Source organism: Salmo salar, chromosome 27, assembly GCF_965601325.2.
Source record: "Salmo salar chromosome 27, fSalSal1, whole genome shotgun sequence".
NCBI classification, from domain to species: Eukaryota; Metazoa; Chordata; class Actinopteri; order Salmoniformes; family Salmonidae; genus Salmo; species Salmo salar.
The window spans coordinates 36424504-36445146 of record NC_138317.1 but is presented as its reverse complement, the minus strand read 5'-3'; the positions used below and the strand labels follow the sequence as shown (position 1 = coordinate 36445146).

General features: G+C 43.8%; 1 protein-coding gene across 1 annotated transcript in view; it reads right to left on the bottom strand.

Moving 5' to 3' along the window:
• Window positions 1-20643, bottom strand: part of dennd3a (DENN/MADD domain containing 3a) — a 32263-nt gene that overhangs the window by 5767 nt on the left and 5853 nt on the right. Inside the window, exons 5-18 of the mRNA XM_014178591.3 lie at window positions 20229-20359; window positions 19885-19996; window positions 19552-19671; window positions 18734-18952; window positions 17976-18091; window positions 17411-17566; window positions 16645-16741; window positions 16396-16499; window positions 15744-15928; window positions 14866-15393; window positions 12775-13034; window positions 12030-12200; window positions 826-955; window positions 523-630 (exon numbers count right to left, since the gene is read on the bottom strand). Of these exons, the coding sequence (XP_014034066.1) occupies window positions 523-630; window positions 826-955; window positions 12030-12200; window positions 12775-13034; window positions 14866-15393; window positions 15744-15928; window positions 16396-16499; window positions 16645-16741; window positions 17411-17566; window positions 17976-18091; window positions 18734-18952; window positions 19552-19671; window positions 19885-19996; window positions 20229-20359 (2437 nt within the window). The remainder of the gene's footprint in view (window positions 1-522; window positions 631-825; window positions 956-12029; window positions 12201-12774; window positions 13035-14865; window positions 15394-15743; window positions 15929-16395; window positions 16500-16644; window positions 16742-17410; window positions 17567-17975; window positions 18092-18733; window positions 18953-19551; window positions 19672-19884; window positions 19997-20228; window positions 20360-20643) is intronic.

Sequence of the window (20643 nt, the reverse complement as noted above, 5' to 3'; positions counted from 1 at the left end):
GATTGAGCTTGACTGTTCCAATGTAACCAGTAGAAAAGTCCCAAAAGTTCAAACCCCACCCGCCTGACACTTCAGGCAGATGAAAAAAACGCACAAAGTATTTGAAAGATTTCAAATAGTATTTGAACCCAGGTCTGGAATGTGACATATGTTACTAGGACACAGGCAACATGAGTCTTGTGTGTTGTTGTCACGCAATACCTCGACTACAGAACACATATTTGAGGTGTACTACCATGACAGTCATGATCTGAGGAGCAGTGTCTGAAGGTACGTGGGTTGTCCTAGACTGGGGAGAGTGAACATTTTAGTGGGGTTGAATAGGAAATACCGGCAGCACCTACTTGATCTACCAAGAATACTGCAGGGTGTTTATAGTACTGGGAAATCATTCTACAGATATGTAGCGCTACCAGTTTGTTGAACAGGAACTGAATGGTGTCTGATGTGAGCTCTAGTTTGACGCCCCACGTCATGACGCTCACCTTCCTTTGAGGCTGACAGTGAGCCTTAAGGGTTTACCTGGGGTGTAGAGCAGAACATCCACCGCCTGGGGGCTAGTCAGGTCCAGAGACGGGTTGATCTTGTGTTTCAGGGTCTCTGACGTGGTTTTGGGCACCATCATTGGCACTGCTCAGGATGGACAGACAAGTCATATGTCAAACTTTGAATTGAACATCTCCTGAGAAGCACAATTATTTCATGAACATGCACTTTCTGCTAATAATTTCAATAACATACTGCATAGATTTTTGGTATGTTGATTTTTTAATTTTTTTTTACCAAGTTTCTTTTAGTCATGCTAAAAGATTAACTTTGGCATACCTTCCAGTTTCATTCTGTCAAAGTGTGCTAACTTGGTTGCAGCAAAAATTGCCTTTTGTGACTGCAGACAGCCAACCACTGCATCCATCAACAGGGCATTGGTCAGAGCCTGCTGCATATACTGGGGGTCCTGAGAGTGAGTGAGTGAGTGAGTGAGTGAGTGAGTGAGTGAGTGAGTGAGTCAGACAGACAGAGACACAAAGAGAGAGACAAAGCGAGAGACAAAGCGAGAGAGAGAGAGACAAAAAAAGACAGAGAGAGAAAGAGAGAGAAAGAGAGAGACAAAGCGAGAGAGACAGACGAGACCGAGAGAGAGACAAAGAGAGTGACAGAGAGTTTTTATCAAAGTATAAAACATTTTTTTTTTTAAATTCAATAAAAAAAAAAAATCATAATTACATTCAACTTATTTCATCAACAAAAAATTGTTTCCCCTCCTCCACAAAACATACCGCTCCTTCATAAGCCCACTTCTCCTCAAACAGCCGAGAAGAACTCAAGAATTCAAAATCCACTTTGACTAATCCTTTAAAACCACATCTTACATCCTGCGCATATCCTGTTTCCTACTCAGAAAAATTGACATCTTAGCTTGTTCCAAAATAACATTTAACAGTTGACATTTTCTTTTCTGTTGCTTACTATATTGAAACCCCCAAATAAAAACAGTGTTATTGAAAATCTTCCCTACCGCTGTAAACATAGTCTAGTATTTCAAAGAGAGGTTTTATCCTCTCACACTCCATAAAACAGTTAAAAATGGTTTCTCTTACATTACAAAAGGGACAACCATCTCCAACATCTGAATTAATGGCAGATACAAAAGCATTAACTGCAATGATGCCATGCAACACCCTCCATTGCATATCACCAGTACCCTTTTGTACCGGTGGCTTGTACTGTGCTCTCCATGCTGGCTTTACCTTGTCATCAAGGTCCAGTTTCACCCTCCAAGGAGTGTCTTTTCTATTTTTCAATGTATCTTAATTTAAAACCTTGACACACCCCCTATATAACTCCTTCCCATTCACCTCTTCCAACCCTCTCAAATCCACTAATAAAGCCTTTCTGTCTGACTGGGATACTCGGTGTAATCCTGGAAATGGGATGTCTTCATCTTGTGCCTTTCTTTAGTAACTCTTGAGCATAATCCACTCCTCTGCTGACAGAGCCTTCCTGCAACTTTCCAGCGTTTGTCCGACCTCCCCCTCAAATGTTCAGCCCCCCGTCCTCCATCCATTAATGTGGGCCCAGCCATGTCCATTAACTTCCTTAGGGTGATGATTTTGCCCTTCAGCAGCATCTTGGAGAAATGTGGAAGAGCTTCAGTTGTACAATCCAGTCTTGCCCCGTACACCAGAGGTTCCTCCAGCAGCCAATGCACTGACTCAGCCTTAGTGCATCTGGACACCTTCATTATACTCCAAACCCTAAGAAGGCCTCTGTAAAACGGAGGTACTCCATCCCTAGAAATCTGACTACCATCTACCAAAAATAAAGCCTTCTTTAAACCTAATCCCCCTGCCCTACCTGTAATACCAGACCTGCCACCCCTCTCCAAACCACATTTTCTGGTCCATAAAGCAACCTTTGAATAAACTGGAACAGGAAAGCAGCAGCCCTACTAGCAAGATGTACAAGACCTTGTCCCCCTCCTCTTTTGACAAATACAGAACACTTAGTGGAACCCATTAAAATGTATCCCCCAACCACATTAACAACCACCGCCATCTCATCCTCCATTCCACCATTTCAACTCCTCCATTCCAATTTTTTTTTCCATTGTCCCCTCATCCCCTTGGTACACTCCAAGATACTGGAAACCTCTCTTACACCATTCCAGCCCCCCTGGCAAAGCCATGATCCCTCCAGACCATTTCCCAATCTGTAAAGCACAACTTTTTTCCCAATTAACCTTTGCAGAGGATATTCACTTAAACCTATTTATTTATTTATTTTTAATTTCACCTTTATTTAACCAGGTAGGCTAGTTGAGAACAAATTCTCATTTACAACTGCGACCTGGCCAAGATAAAGCAAAGCAGTGCAACAAAAAAACTACGGAGTTACACATAGGATAAACAAACGTACACTCAATAGAAAAATATACATACAGTGTGTGCAAATGGCGTGAGGAGGTAAGGCAATAAATAGGCCGTAGTAGCGAAGTAATTACAATTTAGCAAATTAACACTGAAGTGATAGATGTGCAGATGATGATGTGCAAGTAGAAATACTGGTGTGCAAAAGAGCAAAGAAAGTAAATAAAAACAATATGGTGATGAGGTAGGTAGTTGGATGGGCTATTTACAGATGGGCTATGTATAGCTGCAGCGATCGGTGAGCTGCTCTAACAGCTGATGATTAAAGTTAATGAGGGAGATATAAGTCTACAACTTCAGCGATTTTTGAAATTCGTTCCAGTCATTGGCAGCAGAGAACTGTAAGGAAAGGCGGCCAAAGGAGGTGTTGGCTTTGGGGATGACCAGTGAGATATACCTGCTGGAGCGGGTGCTACGGGTGGGTGTTTGTTATGGTGACCAGTGACGCGAGATAAGGCGGAGCTTTACGTAGCAAAGACTTATAGATGACCTGGAGCCAGTGGGTCTGGCAACGAATATGTAGTGAGGGCCAGCCAACGAGAGCATACAGGTCGCAGTGGTGGGTGGTATATGGGGCTTGGGTGACAAAACGGATAGCACTGTGATAGACTGCATCCAGTTTGCTGAGTAGAGTGTTGGAGGCTATTTTGTAAATGACATCGCCGAAGTCGAGAATCGGTAGGATAGTCAGTTTTACGACGGTATGTTTGGCAGCGTGAGTGAAGGAGGCTTTGTTGCAAAATAGGAAGGAGAGTTTATAGTCTAGCCAGACAACTAGGTGTTTGTAGTTGTCCACATATTGTTGTAGTTGTCCACATAAGTCAGAACGGTCCAGAGTAGTGATGCTAGCCGGGCGGGCAGGTGCAGGCAGCGATCGGTTGGAGAGCATGCATTTAGTTTTACTAGCATTTAAGAGCAGTTGGAGGCCACGGAAGGAGTGTTGTATGGCATTGAAGCTCGTTTGGAGGTTTGTTAACACAGTGTCCAAAGAAGGGCCAGATGTATACAGAATGGTGTCGTCTGCGTAGAGGTGGATCAAGGAATCACCCGCAGCAAGAGCGATATTGATATAAACAAAGAAAAGGGTCAGCCCGAGAATTGAACCCTGTGGTACCCCCATAGAGACTGCCAGAGGTCCAGACAACAGGCCCTCTGATTTGACACACTGAACTCTATCTGAGAAGTAGTTGGTGAACCAGGCGAGGCAGTTATTAGAAAAACCAAGGCTATTGAGTCTGCCGATAAGAATTGATTGACAGAGTCAAAAGCCTTGGCTAGGTCAATGAAGACAGCTGCACAGTACTGTCTTTTATCGATGGCGGTTATGAACTATTAGACTCAAACTATCCACATCCGCTTGACTTTTCACCAAAATAACTACATCAGCATATGCTGAGAGACCAATAGGAGGAATATCCTCTGAAAGGAACACCCCTTCAATGAGACTTCTATTTATTCGTGGCTCTATAGCGATGGCATACAACATTCCAGACAATAAACACCCCTGCCTAATTCCTCTACACACTAAAAGGAGCACTCAAGCCACCGTTAACTTTCAATACACTTTCAATGTCACCCTGATAATGGCAATAAAACCAGAGCTGAAACCAAAAGCCTCCAAAGTGCGCCATAGGTATTGATGTTCAACTCGGTCAAATGCCTTTTCCTGATCAATTGAAATTAGATCAGCATCCAACCCAAAAGCCCTAGAGACGTCCAAAAAGTCCCGAATCAGGGAAATGTTATCCCCTATCTGCCTGCCGGGAACACAGTAGGACTGGTCCGTATGTATGATTTGCCCCATCACCTCCCTCAGCCTGTTGGACAAAGCCTTGGACAGGATCTTATAATCAGTGCACATTAAGGCCACCAGCCTCCAGTTCTTTGGTAGTAGGGTGAGGACAACCCTTCTGCAGCTTATCATTAGTAACCCTCCGGTCAAACTATCGTTAACAACTGCTAGCCAATCCTCTTCCAACATAGCCCAAACATACTTTAAAAAGTCAACAGGAAGCCCATCAATGTCCGGTGCCCTTCCATTTTCCATGCCTTTTAATGCAGTGTATAGCTCCTGCAAAGACAATGATTGCTCCAGTTCAACCTGAGCTTCTGCAGCCACCTGTGGGAGCCCATCAAGTAACTGCTATGTCACCTCTTTGTACTCACACTTGTAGAACTCAGCATAGAACTCTACTGCCCTCTTTCTAATTTCTAGTGAGCTCCTGTCCAACAGCTGATTTGAGGCAGTGAATAATTATTCTTTGTCCATTCTTTTTCTCTAAACCAAAGAAATATTTGGATGAGGCATCCATTTCAGAGATTCCCTGGAACTTACTTCTCACCAACGCCCCCTGTGCTGTGATACCCAGCAGGTCTGCCAACGCCCCCTGTGCTGTGATACCCAGCAGGTCTGCCAACGCCCCCTGTGCTGTGATACCCAGCAGGTCTGCCAACACCCCCTGTGCTGTGATACCCAGCAGGTCTGCCAACGCCCCCTGTGCTGTGATACCCAGCAGGTCTGCCAACGCCCCCTGTGCTGTGATACCCAGCAGGTCTGCCAACGCCCCCTGTGCTGTGATACCCAGCAGGTCTGCCAACGCCCCCTGTGCTCTGATACCCAGCCGCGTCTGCCAACGCGGCTTTTTTCAGTGCCTGAATATGGCCTTGATCTCCTATGGTCTCAACTAACGTCAGGAGTTCCATTATTTCAGACTCTGGGGCGTTCATTGATCTGGTGATATTTCTGGTTTCATTCATGGTGTACTGATTACAGGTTGTTGAATGGATTTTCCCTGTATCCCACCAGTGTTGAAGAGATACAAAATTGTCCTTTTCAGACCTCCACCTCTCCCAGAAAAAACGAAAATATTTCCTGAAATGAGCATTACTCAATAAAGTTATATTAAAATGCCAGTATGCACTTGTGGGGTTTGCAGTGTTAATGTCCCCGACCTCTGTTACTAAACAATGATCAGAAAATCCCACTGGGGTTATCACACTGGATTTACAGACCTGAAATCGATGCTCAAAACAATAAAACCTATCTAACCTGGCCAGAGAGATGGTGTTCTCTCTCACATTAGACCATGTGTTCTGTCTCCTACCTCCATGTTGGCTCCAAACATCACACAGTGTTACAATAAAACCTATCTAACCTGGTCAGAGAGATGGTGTTCTCTCTCACATTAGACCATGTGTTCTGTCTCCTACCTCCATGTTGGCTCCAAACATCACACAGTGTTACAATAAAACCTATCTAACCTGACCAGAGAGATGGTGTTCTCTCTCACATTAGACCATGTGTTCTGTCTCCTACCTCCATGTTGGCTCCAAACATCACACAGTGTTACAATAAAACCTATCTAACCTGGTCAGAGAGATGGTGTTCTCTCTCACATTAGACCATGTGTTCTGTCTCCTACCTCCATGTTGGCTCCAAACATCACACAGTGTTACAATAAAACCTATCTAACCTGGCCAGAGAGATGGTGTTCTCTCTCACATTAGACCATGTGTTCTGTCTCCTACCTCCATGTTGGCTCCAAACATCACACAGTGTTACAATAAAACCTATCTAACCTGGTCAGAGAGATGGTGTTCTCTCACATTAGACCATGTGTTCTGTCTCGTGCCTCCATTTTGACTCCGCCAACTATCACATAGTTCATGTGTTACAATAAGGTGGTGTTTTTAAAAAGTCCTTGAGGCTCTATGAGGGTCTCTTTGTGATTTCTATCTAAATAACTGACTGCAGTTAAAATCCCCAGCAAGAAATGAATAATCCTCAGCATTACGTTTCTCAATGGTATTTGATAATGTCTCTAAAAAACATACCCTCTCAACTGCCACTACTGGGGCATGTACATTTATTAAACACATAGTGAAGTTTTCATATCTCTCTGTAACTTTTAATAACCTCCCCTCCACTACCTCTTCAACCTCATATGACAAAGGCAAAAAACCTTTTGAGGACCGGATGGCCACACCTCCACTTTTTGAATTTTTATGACTTCACACCCCTGTCCCCCCCACTCCTGTTGCCACATAACTTCATTTTCCATACTACTGTGTGTTTCCTGTAGAACACTTGTCACTTCCCTTTCCCTTTATTAACAATTTTTTTCCCTGTCTCTCACCCCATTTACGTTTAAAGAAGAAATCTTCAAACTGCCCATGGCTGGGAAAAAAAGTACAGAGTAAGAAACAAACACATCTCTTTACAGGAAGAGACAGAAAACAAATCTCTTTACAGAGTTAAGACTGCGACTGACCTCTTTCATTTCCTTTAGAATATACCTCACTTGTCACTCTCATGACCACTCTTTAGTCTAGCAATTTCTGGGCTTGTCAAACCTCCACCCATTATTTTTGACATCAGAAACTTTGCTGATTTAAAAAAAAAAGTAACTTCCAGGAAGAAAAATACATACATTATAATCCTGCATATATTTCTTCCTTTTTGTCAAATTCAGAAACTGACGAACTTTTTCAATCCCATACCTCCCCAATTCTCTCACTATTTTATTGTGACGCATCAGAGGCCTCCCTCTCACTATCATCCCCAGAAGACAACTCCATCTCTACAACCTGCATTCCAGAAAGTATATTTCATTCGTCATCCCCAAAGCCAACACCCCCTTTGGCCGCCTTTCATTCCAGTTCTCTGCTGCCAATGACTGGAACAAATTGCAAAAATCACTGAAGTTGGAGACTTATATCTCCCTCACTAACTTCAAGCATCGGCTGTCAGAGCAGCTCACCGATCGCTGCAGCTGCATACAGCTCATCTGTAAATAACCCATCCAACCAACTACCTACCTCATCCCCATATTTGTTTTTCCTACTCTTTTGCACACCAGTATTTCTACTTGTACATCCTCATCTGCACATATATCACTCCAGTGTTAATTGCTAAATTGTAATTACTTCGCCACCATTGGCCTATTTATTGCCTTACCTCCTTACTTCATTTGCACACACTGTATACAGATTTTCTATTGTATTAGTGACTGTACGTTTGTTTATCCCATGTGTAACTCTGTGTTGTTGTTTTTGTCGCACTGCTCTGCTTTATCTTGGCCAGGTCGCAGTTGTAAATGAGAACTTGTTCTCAACTGGCCTACCGGTTAAATAAAGGTGAAATATATATTTTTTTAAATCCGCCGACCTTCTCCTTCCTCCTGAACCCTTAGCCTGTTCATCCCTTCTCAGTGGTGCTTTAGCAGCTCTAGCGCTGGTGCAGCTACCAGGCTCTGCACGCTCATTCGCTGGACAATTGAGCACCAAATGTCCCTCTTTTCCACATCCAAAGCATTTCATTGATTGAGTAGAAGCGTAAAACACATAATCAAACCCATCAATCTTGAAACTGAACTATAAATTCAGTTGGTCAGTATCCTTCTTTAAAATCATGTGAACTCGTCTCCTATGAGATATGACATGTTTCAGCAAAGGTGATTTGCATCCAAAAATAACCTTTTTTATTGTAGATACAAGTTGACCATGGCAAGATAACTCTCGCTCCAAAGCTTCATCTCTAGCAAAAGGTGACACGTTAGAAAGTATAACTTTGTTCTCCAGATTCATAAGAGGAAATACCGACGTCTGTGTCCTGCAACACAACACCACTCTCAACTATCGTATTCAGCTTTTCAACAGAATCTAAGAACATCACTACAGCGCTATTCATCCTTGAGGCTGACTTTATGCCATCATACCCAATGATAGCGCTCACTGCTAAACTACATTCTTCCACCGAACAACCTGTCGCAGCAGGAATCTTTATCCCATGCCGCCGACCAAGTTTTTCAAACTCTACACCTCCACGAGTGGCCATTACAACCTGCCCCTCCCACTGGTTGCGCCCTCGAGAGAAACAACCTCAAAGATCCCACCACCCCTACACGTGCTTAGTGATAGTGAGACAATAAACCCTTTAAGCAACTCAACTAATCTATATATTTAATAGAGGTCGACCGATTAAATCGGCATGGCTGATTAAATGGGGCCGATTTCATGTTTTCATAATCGGTAAACGGCATTTTTGGACGCCCATTATGGCCGATTACATTGCACTCCACAAGGAGACTGTGTGGCAGGCTGACCACCTGTTACGCGAGTGCAGCGAAGAGCCAAGATAAATTTATAGCTAGCATTAAACTTATCGTATAAAAAACAATCCATCTTAACATAATCACTAGTTAACTACACATGGTTGATGATATTACTAGTTTAACTAGCTTGTCCTGCGTTGCAAATAATCAATGCGGTGCCTGTTAATTTATAATCGAATCCATGTAACAACTGTTCAGTACACAGACAATCACAATCCTCTGCCTTATTGAAGGCAGAGTAGAAATCAACGGCATGTTGGCACATTTCACTGTCATCCGTGGTTACGTTCCCACCAGGGAGACGAAGGCAGACCATCTGTTTGTGTTGTAATGTCCACTGTCCTAGTGGTTTAAAAAAAAGCGCTTTGAGCATCCATATCATTGAGGGTAGCAAAGCGAGACCTAATCAAGACACCCTTCACTCTTTCATGTAAAAACGACCTCAGTTGATGTCTCTTGTCCTGTAAATTCATGGTTATTCTGAGTGAACAACTTCAATTCAATAGATTTGATGTCCTGTTCAAGGGCCCTGATAGTCTCTTTAACTACTGTTGACAAATAATCGTATTTGGGCCTTCCCAACCTCCCACCATTGTCTCAAGGACTCAAAATCCCCTTTTGTAACCCTCCATTTTTCCCAAAACAACAAAAACCTTTCACAAAACATGACATCATGTAACAATTTTACATTAAAATACCAGTAAGATGATGACCTTCGTGGACGGGACAAATGAATATCAACAGTAACAAAATGGTGATCACAGAAACCCACAGGAGTAATGTCACACCTTCCAACCCTACTACAGTAGTGATCAGATACATACAACCTGTCAAACCTTCCAACCCTACTACAGTAGTGATCAGATACATACAACCTGTCTAACCTTCCAACCCTACTACAGTAGTGATCAGACACATACAACCTGTCTAACCTTCCAACCCTACTACAGTAGTGATCAGACACATACAACCTGTCTAACCTTCCAACCCTACTACAGTAGAGATCAGATACCTGTCTAACCTTCCAACCCTACTACAGTAGTGATCAGATACATACAACCTGTCTAACCTTCCAACCCTACTACAGTAGTGATCAGATACATACAACCTGTCTAACCTTCCAACCCTACTACAGTAGTGATCAGATACATACAACCTGTCTAACCTTCCAACCCTACTACAGTAGTGATCAGATACATACAACCTGTCTAACCTTCCAACCCTACTACAGTAGAGATCAGATACCTGTCTAACCTTCCAACCCTACTACAGTAGTGATCAGACACATACAACCTGTCTAACCTTCCAACCCTACTACAGTAGTGATCAGATACATACAACCTGTCTAACCTTCCAACCCTACTACAGTAGAGATCAGACACATACAACCTGTCTAACCTTCCAACCCTACTACAGTAGTGATCAGATACATACAACCTGTCTAACCTTCCAACCCTACTACAGTAGTGATCAGATACATACAACCTGTCTAACCTTCCAACCCTACTACAGTAGTGATCAGACACATACAACCTGTCTAACCTTCCAACCCTACTACAGTAGTGATCAGACACATACAACCTGTCTAACCTTCCAACCCTACTACAGTAGTGATCAGACACATACAACCTGTCTAACCTTCCAACCCTACTACAGTAGTGATCAGACACATACAACCTGTCTAACCTTCCAACCCTACTACAGTAGTGATCAGACACATACAACCTGTCTAACCTTCCAACCCTACTACAGTAGTGATCAGACACATACAACCTGTCTAACCTTCCAACCCTACTACAGTAGTGATCAGATAGGTTAGACAGGTTGTATCTTCCAACCCTACTACAGTAGTGATCAGATACCTGTCTAACCTTCCAACCCTACTACAGTATTGCTCAGATACATACAACCTGTCTAACCTTGCTGCACCGACACCACCTTCATTAACTTTCAACCATGTGTACTGCCTAACTTTTTCATTTCTTACTCTCCACACATCAGAAAGCTCAAACTCATTTAGTAGACCAGACAGGCAAGTGGCTGACCGCAGGTGAGGTTCTTCAGCAGTGTGGTCAACAGTAAAATCCACCGTACAGTTCCAGTCCCCCCCTAAAACCATACACCCCTCTTGGTCACACTGTCTTCAGGTTTCCTTGATTTTATCAAATACTGCAATACGCCCTGTACCCTCATTAGGAGCATAAACATAACATCCGCCTTGACCAATAAAACCCGACCCTTGACAATCTCTGTTGTAGATACCAGTCACCCAATAGCCTGAGGAAAACAAAACGGCCAACTCAGCACTGAAATTAGTACCATGACTGAGTATATGCTGCCCCTCCCACCACATACCCCAGTCAACCTCATTAGCCTCATCACTATGTTTCCTGAAGAAGTCAACCTCAGTAGCCGTACCCTCAACACGGACAACTTGTTCCTCAGAAACAGGTACTTGTGACTGCTCTACCACTGTCGGCCCACCTCTCCCTACATCAGTGGGCCCAGGCGTTACGAGGCCCACCTCTCCCTACATCAGTGGGCCCAGGCGTTACGAGGACGACCTCTCCCCACCCTCCGCCTTCTCCCTTTTCAGGCAAGCATGTCGCTTATGGCCAACATCCCCACACTCAAAACACCATTGACTACCCGTACTAGCATAAGCCATATACAGTCTGTTGTCATACTTGACTTTAAACGATAACTCCAAAGTCTGTTTTTGGACTCACCGGAGCAAACACCTGTCGCCGAAAAGACATAACCTGTTTCAAAGCTCTCCTTCCTCCCAAAGTGTTCATTTGTTCACTTCTATTCACTCATTTGAAAGGAAATGACTGGTAGAATTAAAATTGTAGAAACTCCCACTAGCCCATGTCTCCACCAATCCAATGCTTAGATTTGTGGGAAAAATATGATATTATTGGGACACACCCAGAGACAGGGATTAACAGAAAGTTTAAAGTCACATTTTGACATTTTGAAATCCTACCTTGTGGTCGTCGGCCATCTTCCGTCCGGCCCACATCTCCTTAACCATGAGGTGCCAGAGGTCAACCTCTGACTTCAGGTTGACCTCAAACGTCTCTTTCCTCAGAGTGGTCTTGATCTTCAGAGAGGGGATCCTCAGCAGCAGGAAGGGAGCCGAGGAGATCTTCACCTCCTGAGGTACAACAGCCAACTGGTTATCCACAATTCACTACCTTTTATTTTAGCAGGGAGTCCCTTTGAGCCCTGCAACTCAACAACTTACACAACCACTAGGCAGGTCCCAGGTGACTTTGTGCTGTATAGCTAACTGCTACGGTTGTAAAGACCACTGATCTGGGACCAGGCTTATTTTGTTCACCTAACACCAACTTTGACTCATTCATATTTCTAATAGAATACTTGGTAACACTTTGTATAACAGCACATAAAGCCGTGTATCTATAGTGTCTCATGATGCGCCCACAGTGCATTGTAACACTAGCTATAAGCAAGCATAACATTAATAGATATGATAACGGTACATGACTTACACTGTGTTAGGGACTAGATCCCGTCATTTACATTAGCTGTATAATAAAGCATAGATTACCCATCTATAACCACATCAAACATTACTTTGTTTGTCTATTTTATAGCTTAATGTATTCACATTGTAATCTCTATCAAAAAAGTCTAGTATCATGAATGATATATGGTATATCACAGAAAGTGTAGTAGGAACGTAGGAGCGGAAGGTCGTAACTCACCTCAATGTCTCTGAACTTGGTGACCTCCACGTACCCGGGTCGTCCTACGGTCAGCAGGAACAGCCGTCTCTGGGTCATGGCGATCTTGCCCACGCCGTGGCTGGTCTTGACCGAAGAGGACAGCTTGAAGACACACTCGTGAGCCTCCAGGTGCTCCAGGACTGAGGCCGGCAGGGCCACTTCCTGAGCCTCGGCCTCAGTCTCCTTCCAGAAGGTGTAGAACACCCGGAAGAGCTCTGGGTCCACCTGTTTTTGCTGGCCTGCAGGGGGGCGATAGAGGGACAGTTTATTACTGTATTTCACAATGATTTCATAACGTTGTCTCTGGCGGGATTCTAGGTTTTCCACTCAAAACAAAAGGCAATAGGTGTGCAAGCATGGAACAGAGAAGCTAGCAGGGTTGGGGAAGGAGTTACAGGAACAATATTACACAGCCTTGTTTTGGTTGGCTGGTGGAGCAAGTCCATGGTGTGTGGGTTCACTGGGGCAAGAGACTAAACACACACTCCACGTGCACAGTATGACTCCTACTAAACACACACTCCACGTGCACAGTATGACTCCTACTAAACACACACTCCACGTGCACAGTATGACTCCTACTAAACACACACTCCACGTGCACAGTATGACTCCTACTAAACACACACTCCACGTGCACAGTATGACTCCTACATGAAGAGGTACAAAACACACATTTCTACAAGGCAACTCACAGTTCAATGGACCATTGTACGATAGAGCAGATTCAGAGTCCTGTTTGGAACACAGCCAATAGAACAAATAGGCTGAATTCTATTTTGACATTCAAAACCCAAGACTTCAAGTGAGGAAGTGAAGGAAATGATTAACCAGACTTCAGCATTGAAGGCATGCTACAGTATGTGAGGGTGTGTTTGAAGCTGCACACAGGTTGGGAACCAAACACTAATCTTGAAAGTAAATCAGCTTTAAGACCTGAGGGGGATAGCTTATTAAGCCGAAAAACAAAGGCCAAAGCAGCACACACACACACACACACACACACACACACACACACACACACACACACACACACACACACACACACACACACACACACACACACACACACACACACACACACACACACACACACACACACACACACACACACACCAGGGCTGGAGATGGGCACAGCACACTCTGCAGCCAGGCAGGGCATCATGCTATGCTTACCCTCCAGACTGGAATCAAGGTAAAATACTGACAGGAAAGAGTTCTTCACCGCAGGGTCACCACCTTGACAACCCAAGCCGCTCTAACAACATTCTAATAGGGTGGGGGGGTAAGATTCAGTGGTGGAAAAAGTACCCAACTGTCAAGCTTGAGTAAAAGTAAAGATACCTTAATAGAAAATGACTCAAGTAAAAATGAAAGTCACCCAGTAAAATACTACTTGAGTAAAAGTCTAAAAGTATTTGGTTTTAAAATATACTTAAGTATCAAAAGTAAAAGTATACATCATTTCAAATTCCTTATATTATGCAAATCAGACGGCACAATGTTTTTTTTAACTGACGGATAGCCAGGGGCACACTCCAACATCATTTACAAAATAAGCATGTGTTTAGTGAGTCGTCCAGATCAGAGGCAGTAGGGATGACCAGGGATGTTCTCTTGATAAGTGTGTGAATTGGACATGTTTCCTGTCCTGCTAAGCATTCAAAATGTTATGAGTACTTTTGGGTGTCAGGGAAAATGAATGGAGTAAAAAGTACATAATTGTCTTTAGGAATGTAGCTAAGTCATAGTCCAAAATAAGTACTTTATACCACGGGTAAGATTGAGGGAAATTAAGCAGATTCAATTGACAGATGAATTAGCATGGCCATTCACTACAGGTATTAAGGTATTAACACATTAATCACAGGGACTGGCATGATTACAGAGTAGAGGCTAAGAATTATCAACTGGAGTATGTTCATGATGGGTCCCACACAACAAGGGGTTACCATAAAAATCAAGATTGACATTAACACACGTACCTTGGTGAAGACACCCTCCACCAAGAAAGAGACAACCCTCTCTCCTTTATCATTTCTCATCTCTAAGTCTGTGTGACTTCCTTACCCACAGTGAGAGCCTCAAACAGCCGGTGAATGGTCCCCTGGTCCTTGACAATCCCAGACTCCTGCACGTGCCTCACAAAGTCCTCCAACTGCATGTGCTTTTTTGGCAGTTGGAACCGCTTGACAGCTTCGTCGTCATGGCACGCCCGCTCCCTCTCGTGGTCCTTCTTCACTCGACTAATCAGGCGCTTCATCTCGGTTCGGCGGTTAGCTTGTGCCCGTTCCCCATCCTGTAGAGAGTCCACCAGCGCGTTGACCAGCTCGCCAGGGAAGATGTCCGTGTCCGTCTTGTAAAGGTTCTGAAAGTCTTCCAGAGCGTCCAGGCGTTTACCGGCCACTGTGTTGACGAAGCCCCGGAGGTAGTGATAGCAGGCCAGGAGAGAGGATTCCTCGAAGGCCACCCCGCTGATGGCCTTGTCCAGGAGGGTGATCATCTCCTGGTAGTAATTCTGGACGTAGTGGTAGGCCAGCGGTGGAGGGAACTCAGGAAGCTTGAAGCATCTCACTGGCTTCTGGGGAGACTTCAGACCTATTAGGGTTCGATCACAAAGGTTTCAAGAACTGAGAACAGCATTTAGAGGAAACCTTAAAGCAGTTGGCCAATCGTCCTTGGTTGGTTCTTATAAGGTGGCAAACTCAATAGTAGTGGTCAACTACAACAGGGTTTCTCAACTTAGGTACTGGGGAATACCCCGTGTGTGCAGGTCTTCACCTCAACCACTAAACACTCATACTAAAACCACTCAATGTTCAGAAATCACAAAAGATAACAATTAGCGTCACCTGAACCTACAGTTTTACACCTGAACCTAGTTGTCCACCTGAACCTACAAACTACCGCTGTCCACCTGAACCTACAAACTACCGCTGTCCACCTACCACTGTCCACCTGTATGTTCTTGAGGGAGTTCTGCATGAGGGGTCCCACCAGGGAGGCCACACCCTCCCCCAGGTTGGGCAGGCTGGCCCCCAGCCTCTTGCTGAGTCGGCTCTCTGGGCTTGTGTATTTACGGGCCAGCTCCTGCATGGTGGGCCGCCGCGGAAACTCTGTCATGGACTTCAGCCTGCGGAAGAGGACAGAGGTGTAGGGAGAAGTTTCCCCCTAGTTGCTGATCTTAGGTCAGTTTAACATTTCCCCCACTAACGGTTAAGGTTAGGATTGGGGGATGGGAAGCCAATCCTAGATCTGTACCAAGGGGAAAGTTCACCTTGGAGTTAGGATAGACATCAGGGGAAAGGCTGTGCTTATACCAGGAAGGGACATACTTGGGATGTGTCTATGAAGATACAGTACAGCATTGTTTCCAATCCTGGTCCTGAGTGCCAAAACGAGTGCACTTTTCTTTTTTGCCGCAGCACTAACACACCTGATTCTAGTAAAAGGATTGCTGATGAGTTGATTAGTTGAATCCACGATTTGAAACCAAATTAAAATCCTACTGAAACCCATTGCATTTGCAATAAAGGTCAAAATAAACTTTACTAGTTTAAAGGTAAATATTTATGTTAAACTTTTATCTTTCTTTCTCACCTGTAAGCTTCTGTCCGAGTGCTCAGCTCCATGCGTGTGAACGCGTCCATCTTCCTGTTCAGACGATCCCGTAGGAACGAGTGGAAGATGTGTGTGTCCAACACCTACAAAGAAGACAAAATACACTACGTTCAACCATCAATTGGATCACATGCTGGACAGAAAAAAAAGGCATGAAAAAGTTAAATACGTCCTAAATATTGTAGGTTGAAACAAATGTGCGTGTTACTGAACAGGCTCTAGTTATACCTTCTTGAAAAATGGCTGGTCTGCTGGTTCTCTAGACCTGAAGAACTCGTCACTGTTGAAGACTCTGTGCTCATAGTTGAGGTGATCGTGGACTTCTCTGTGGGGGTGCAGTGGTGATGGGAGTGGGGGTGAGGTTGAGAGTAATAGTCATTGGATTAAGCTTGCCTGGCCTGATATTGAACAGGACATTTAAAGTTGTATTGGTTGTAATAAAGCAGGATTTTGATTCACGCTTCAAAGTTTATTCACAGTGTGCACAGGAAAGACCAGCTGTAAATCACTACAGTGAAATTCTTACCTTGAGAGCTTTTTCCCAACAGCGCAGTAATAATATTATAGACAATAATAGAAAATAGAATAAAAATGTACAATAGGATAACTAACAGCATTGTTCACATTTCTAAATATATCAATATCCATTTGATAAATCACCAAGCTTTGCTTATATGAGAAATAGGCAACTTTGGTCCAACCCAATACATATTAACTAGATAATGTATGCTAAGTTTGAGTCTCCACTATCATAGTAACATAAATAAATATAAATTAGATGATAATATTGTAACAACTATGTGATATTATAATACTCGTGTACATGTTTTGTCATAGTGAACGACAGTAAAGTAAAACACAATATAGCTAGCTGTCATTTGATTTGATGTTAATTTCAGTTAGCCCAGATCTCAAATGTAGCATCATTTGGTCAGATGCTCAGTACCATTTATGTTTACGTAGTCTGTCCACAAGAGATTCATTTCATGCTGACCTGAAGATGTTGACGATGAGTTCCAGAGTAATGTTCTGGATGTGTGTGTTGAGTTTCCTCTGCCACTGCCTCCTCTGGGCCCTCTGGTCGTTGACGTCTGTACTGGACCCCAGGTGACACACCTCCAGGTCATAGTGCATCTGGAGACCCTCCACCCTACGCACACACACACACGTGTAAAAATATTCAGAAAACATGTGGAACTCATATTTGAATAAAACCCCCTTCCCCCATTTATAACAATCCATGTTGTTTCCAGAGCACACGGACAGTAGCAATATGATCACATACGACAGAAAACTAACTGGCTGCGTTTACGCTGGCAGCCCAATTCTGATCTTTAACCCAATTATTGGAAAATAACCTAATCTGATTGGTCAAAAGACCAGAATTGGGCTTGTCGTCTAGGTTATATTCATTAGGCACCAAAACGTAAGAAAAGAGACAAACAGGGAGGGACAGTCTGAACTTGTCCAATAAGAAATGTTAATTTCCATTTTCCGTTGCAAAACATTTTCCTACGGCGTGCCCTAATGAACATGTCCCAGATCCTTTCCTGTCCTACCGTGTTAGAAAACACTCTCTGGCTGCCAGCGGGACGTCCGGCAGGTCAACCCCGTCGGACGAGGAAGACGACACGGTGCCATCATCAATATTAACCAGAATCAGATCATCTGTTTCCTGTGAGGACAGGGGAAAGTAAAACACAACACTCTGTCCCTCGTAGAGAACACACTGTAATGGAGGAGAACAACAGACTAGGGTCAAGTCAGGAAGGTCAGCTCAAATGAACTGGACTTTCTGTTAACTTCTGTCCTGTATGTCAGTTAGTATAAAGGATCATGTGGTTCAATGTCCTATGTAAAAGTAAGTAGAAAATGCTGATAAATGATAAAGCATGATAAATAAATCAGTGATACGAGGAACATTGTCAGATAGTGCTGGTGCTTTATGCACAACCCCCCCCCCCGGAAAACACACAAACCCAGTGGGGCTGGAAACCCAGTGGGGCTGGAAACCCAGTGGGGCTGGAAACCCAGTGGGGCTGGAAACCCAGTGGGGCTGGAAGCAACGGGTCAGCAGCAATGTGCTGAAAAGTGCATCGCTCAAGGGCACATTGGCAGGCGATGGTACCCAGGATGATCACAGCAATCCTCCGGTTGCCCGGCTGACTCTGAGATTCAGACCGGCAACCGCTTCTCTAACCACTAGGCTATCTTCCGCCCCAGGAAGGGGTCACTATCACTATAACGGTCACTACCTGATCATGCTACAGCATTCTATTCTAGCATGGCCATGTACACTAGTGATATCCATCCTTACCGCGGCCACCTCTTCATAGTGGTGCAGATGACAGCCCATGAGGTAGGCGGTGGGCGCCATGAGGAAGTCCAGCATCTGGCTTGAGAGGACGGGGACGAAGGGGTGCTGCCACACCAGGGGGTGGATGAAGAGCATCAGGCTCTCTGCCAGCAGGGTGAGCCGGGCCCAGTCCCAGGAGAACAGTACTACCCTCTGCTCTGTCAGCAGGCTGGTAATGATCTGATGAGACGGAGGCAGACAGACAGGAGGTAACGTTGATATCAGTCCTGGGTTCAAATACATGTGTATTTTATTATTTGTTATTTAAATACTTATTTTCGGTGTATTTAAGTATTTTCTAATAATGTGGCCCGAATCAACTACTTCTATTGAAAGCATTTTCCAATCATTTCCTATTTACAGGCCTACTATTTCAAAGTATTTTCAAATAGTTTTTTCCAAATACATTATTTCAAATGCCAAACAAACCTGGTTCAAATTCCAGGGATTATTTAAGCATGTGTATAAATACTGTGTATTTGAGTATTTCCAAATATATTCCAATATTTAACTACCTGTGTTTTTTTTTATAGAAATCTAAATACTTACTTCCAAATGACTTTGAAAGTACTTGAAATATCCGAAATCGTATTTGAACCCAGGTCTGATTGATATAGACATGTCTTTTACCATTCCAAACAGATGAACAGAAACATACTGTACATTTGCACATTATCACATTCCCACAGTCTTTTAGTCTCTCTAATTGCATTGAAAGAAAATATAATGTAGTGGGTTAGGCAGTTTTGTGGCAGTATAATCCGTCTGTCTGTCCTCACTTGGAGGAGCTGTCGGGGTCTAAAGCACAGGAAAGGCAGATGGAGGTCGAGATCAACAGCTGGCCGGTCCTTATCCTCCCGGGGGGGAAGCCCAATCTGGAGAGGCCTCAGACTAAAGACCTGGGACAGAACAGGCAGAGGAACACAGATAGTTAAATTACACTAGTTTAATGTTAGGCACTTAACAATACAACACACTATATAAACATACAATAGACTGGGTGGAGCGGAGAGATTGGCAAAATGCCCATGCTTGGTTTTACAGTTCATCCTTAACATGATCTCTACTGTTAAATAATGCCAGTAAATCATAGAGGGAGACAAATGGCTCACCACATGCAGTTGCCCAGGTGGAGGTATGGGCACCAGCGCCAGCTTGGCTGAAAACTCCTTCACCCTCTCCTCAAAGTCCCCCATCCAGCTGGGCTTGAGCTGGGACAAGAGACTGAGCACACGCCCGTTAGATGGACACCATGCAGTCAAAACATAACATACAGGTCAATAGGTGTCTAAGATGAGCTGAACTGATCCCTTTATAATAACGGCCCACATCTGGCTGTATTTACTGGGATAACCTGTAGTCTACTGTTCTGTATTCTCGTTTGGTATTTACTTAAAACACAAAGAAAGACCTAGAGGAAAGAGAGGATGGTGGGAGGATGGTGAATTGTTCTCACCATGACAGACAGTCCCTGAGAGCGTTGTAGTATGGGTATTTAGAGATGACACAGATGCTGTACGCCGTGTAGAGATGGGACGACTTGGAGGACAACCGGTGGCCATTTTGGTGCCCACCATCCTGAGAGAACTGGGACCCAAGCAAACAACCAATCAGAGAGCAATGCTTTACACAGTGACCAATGACCTGATGTGGACAGTAATTGAAATGACTGTTCATATGGCTGTAGACTGTATTTATATTCCATGTGTCCTTCTACATTCCCATAGCAGCAAATGTAAAAGTCTACAAATGTATAAAAAAAAAAAAACATGGACCTAAAAAGGACAATGTTCACAATAAATCTTTGTTTTGCTGATGAACATGCTTATGTCCATCCATCTCTCTTCAAATGATAAACCACTCTTTATTGA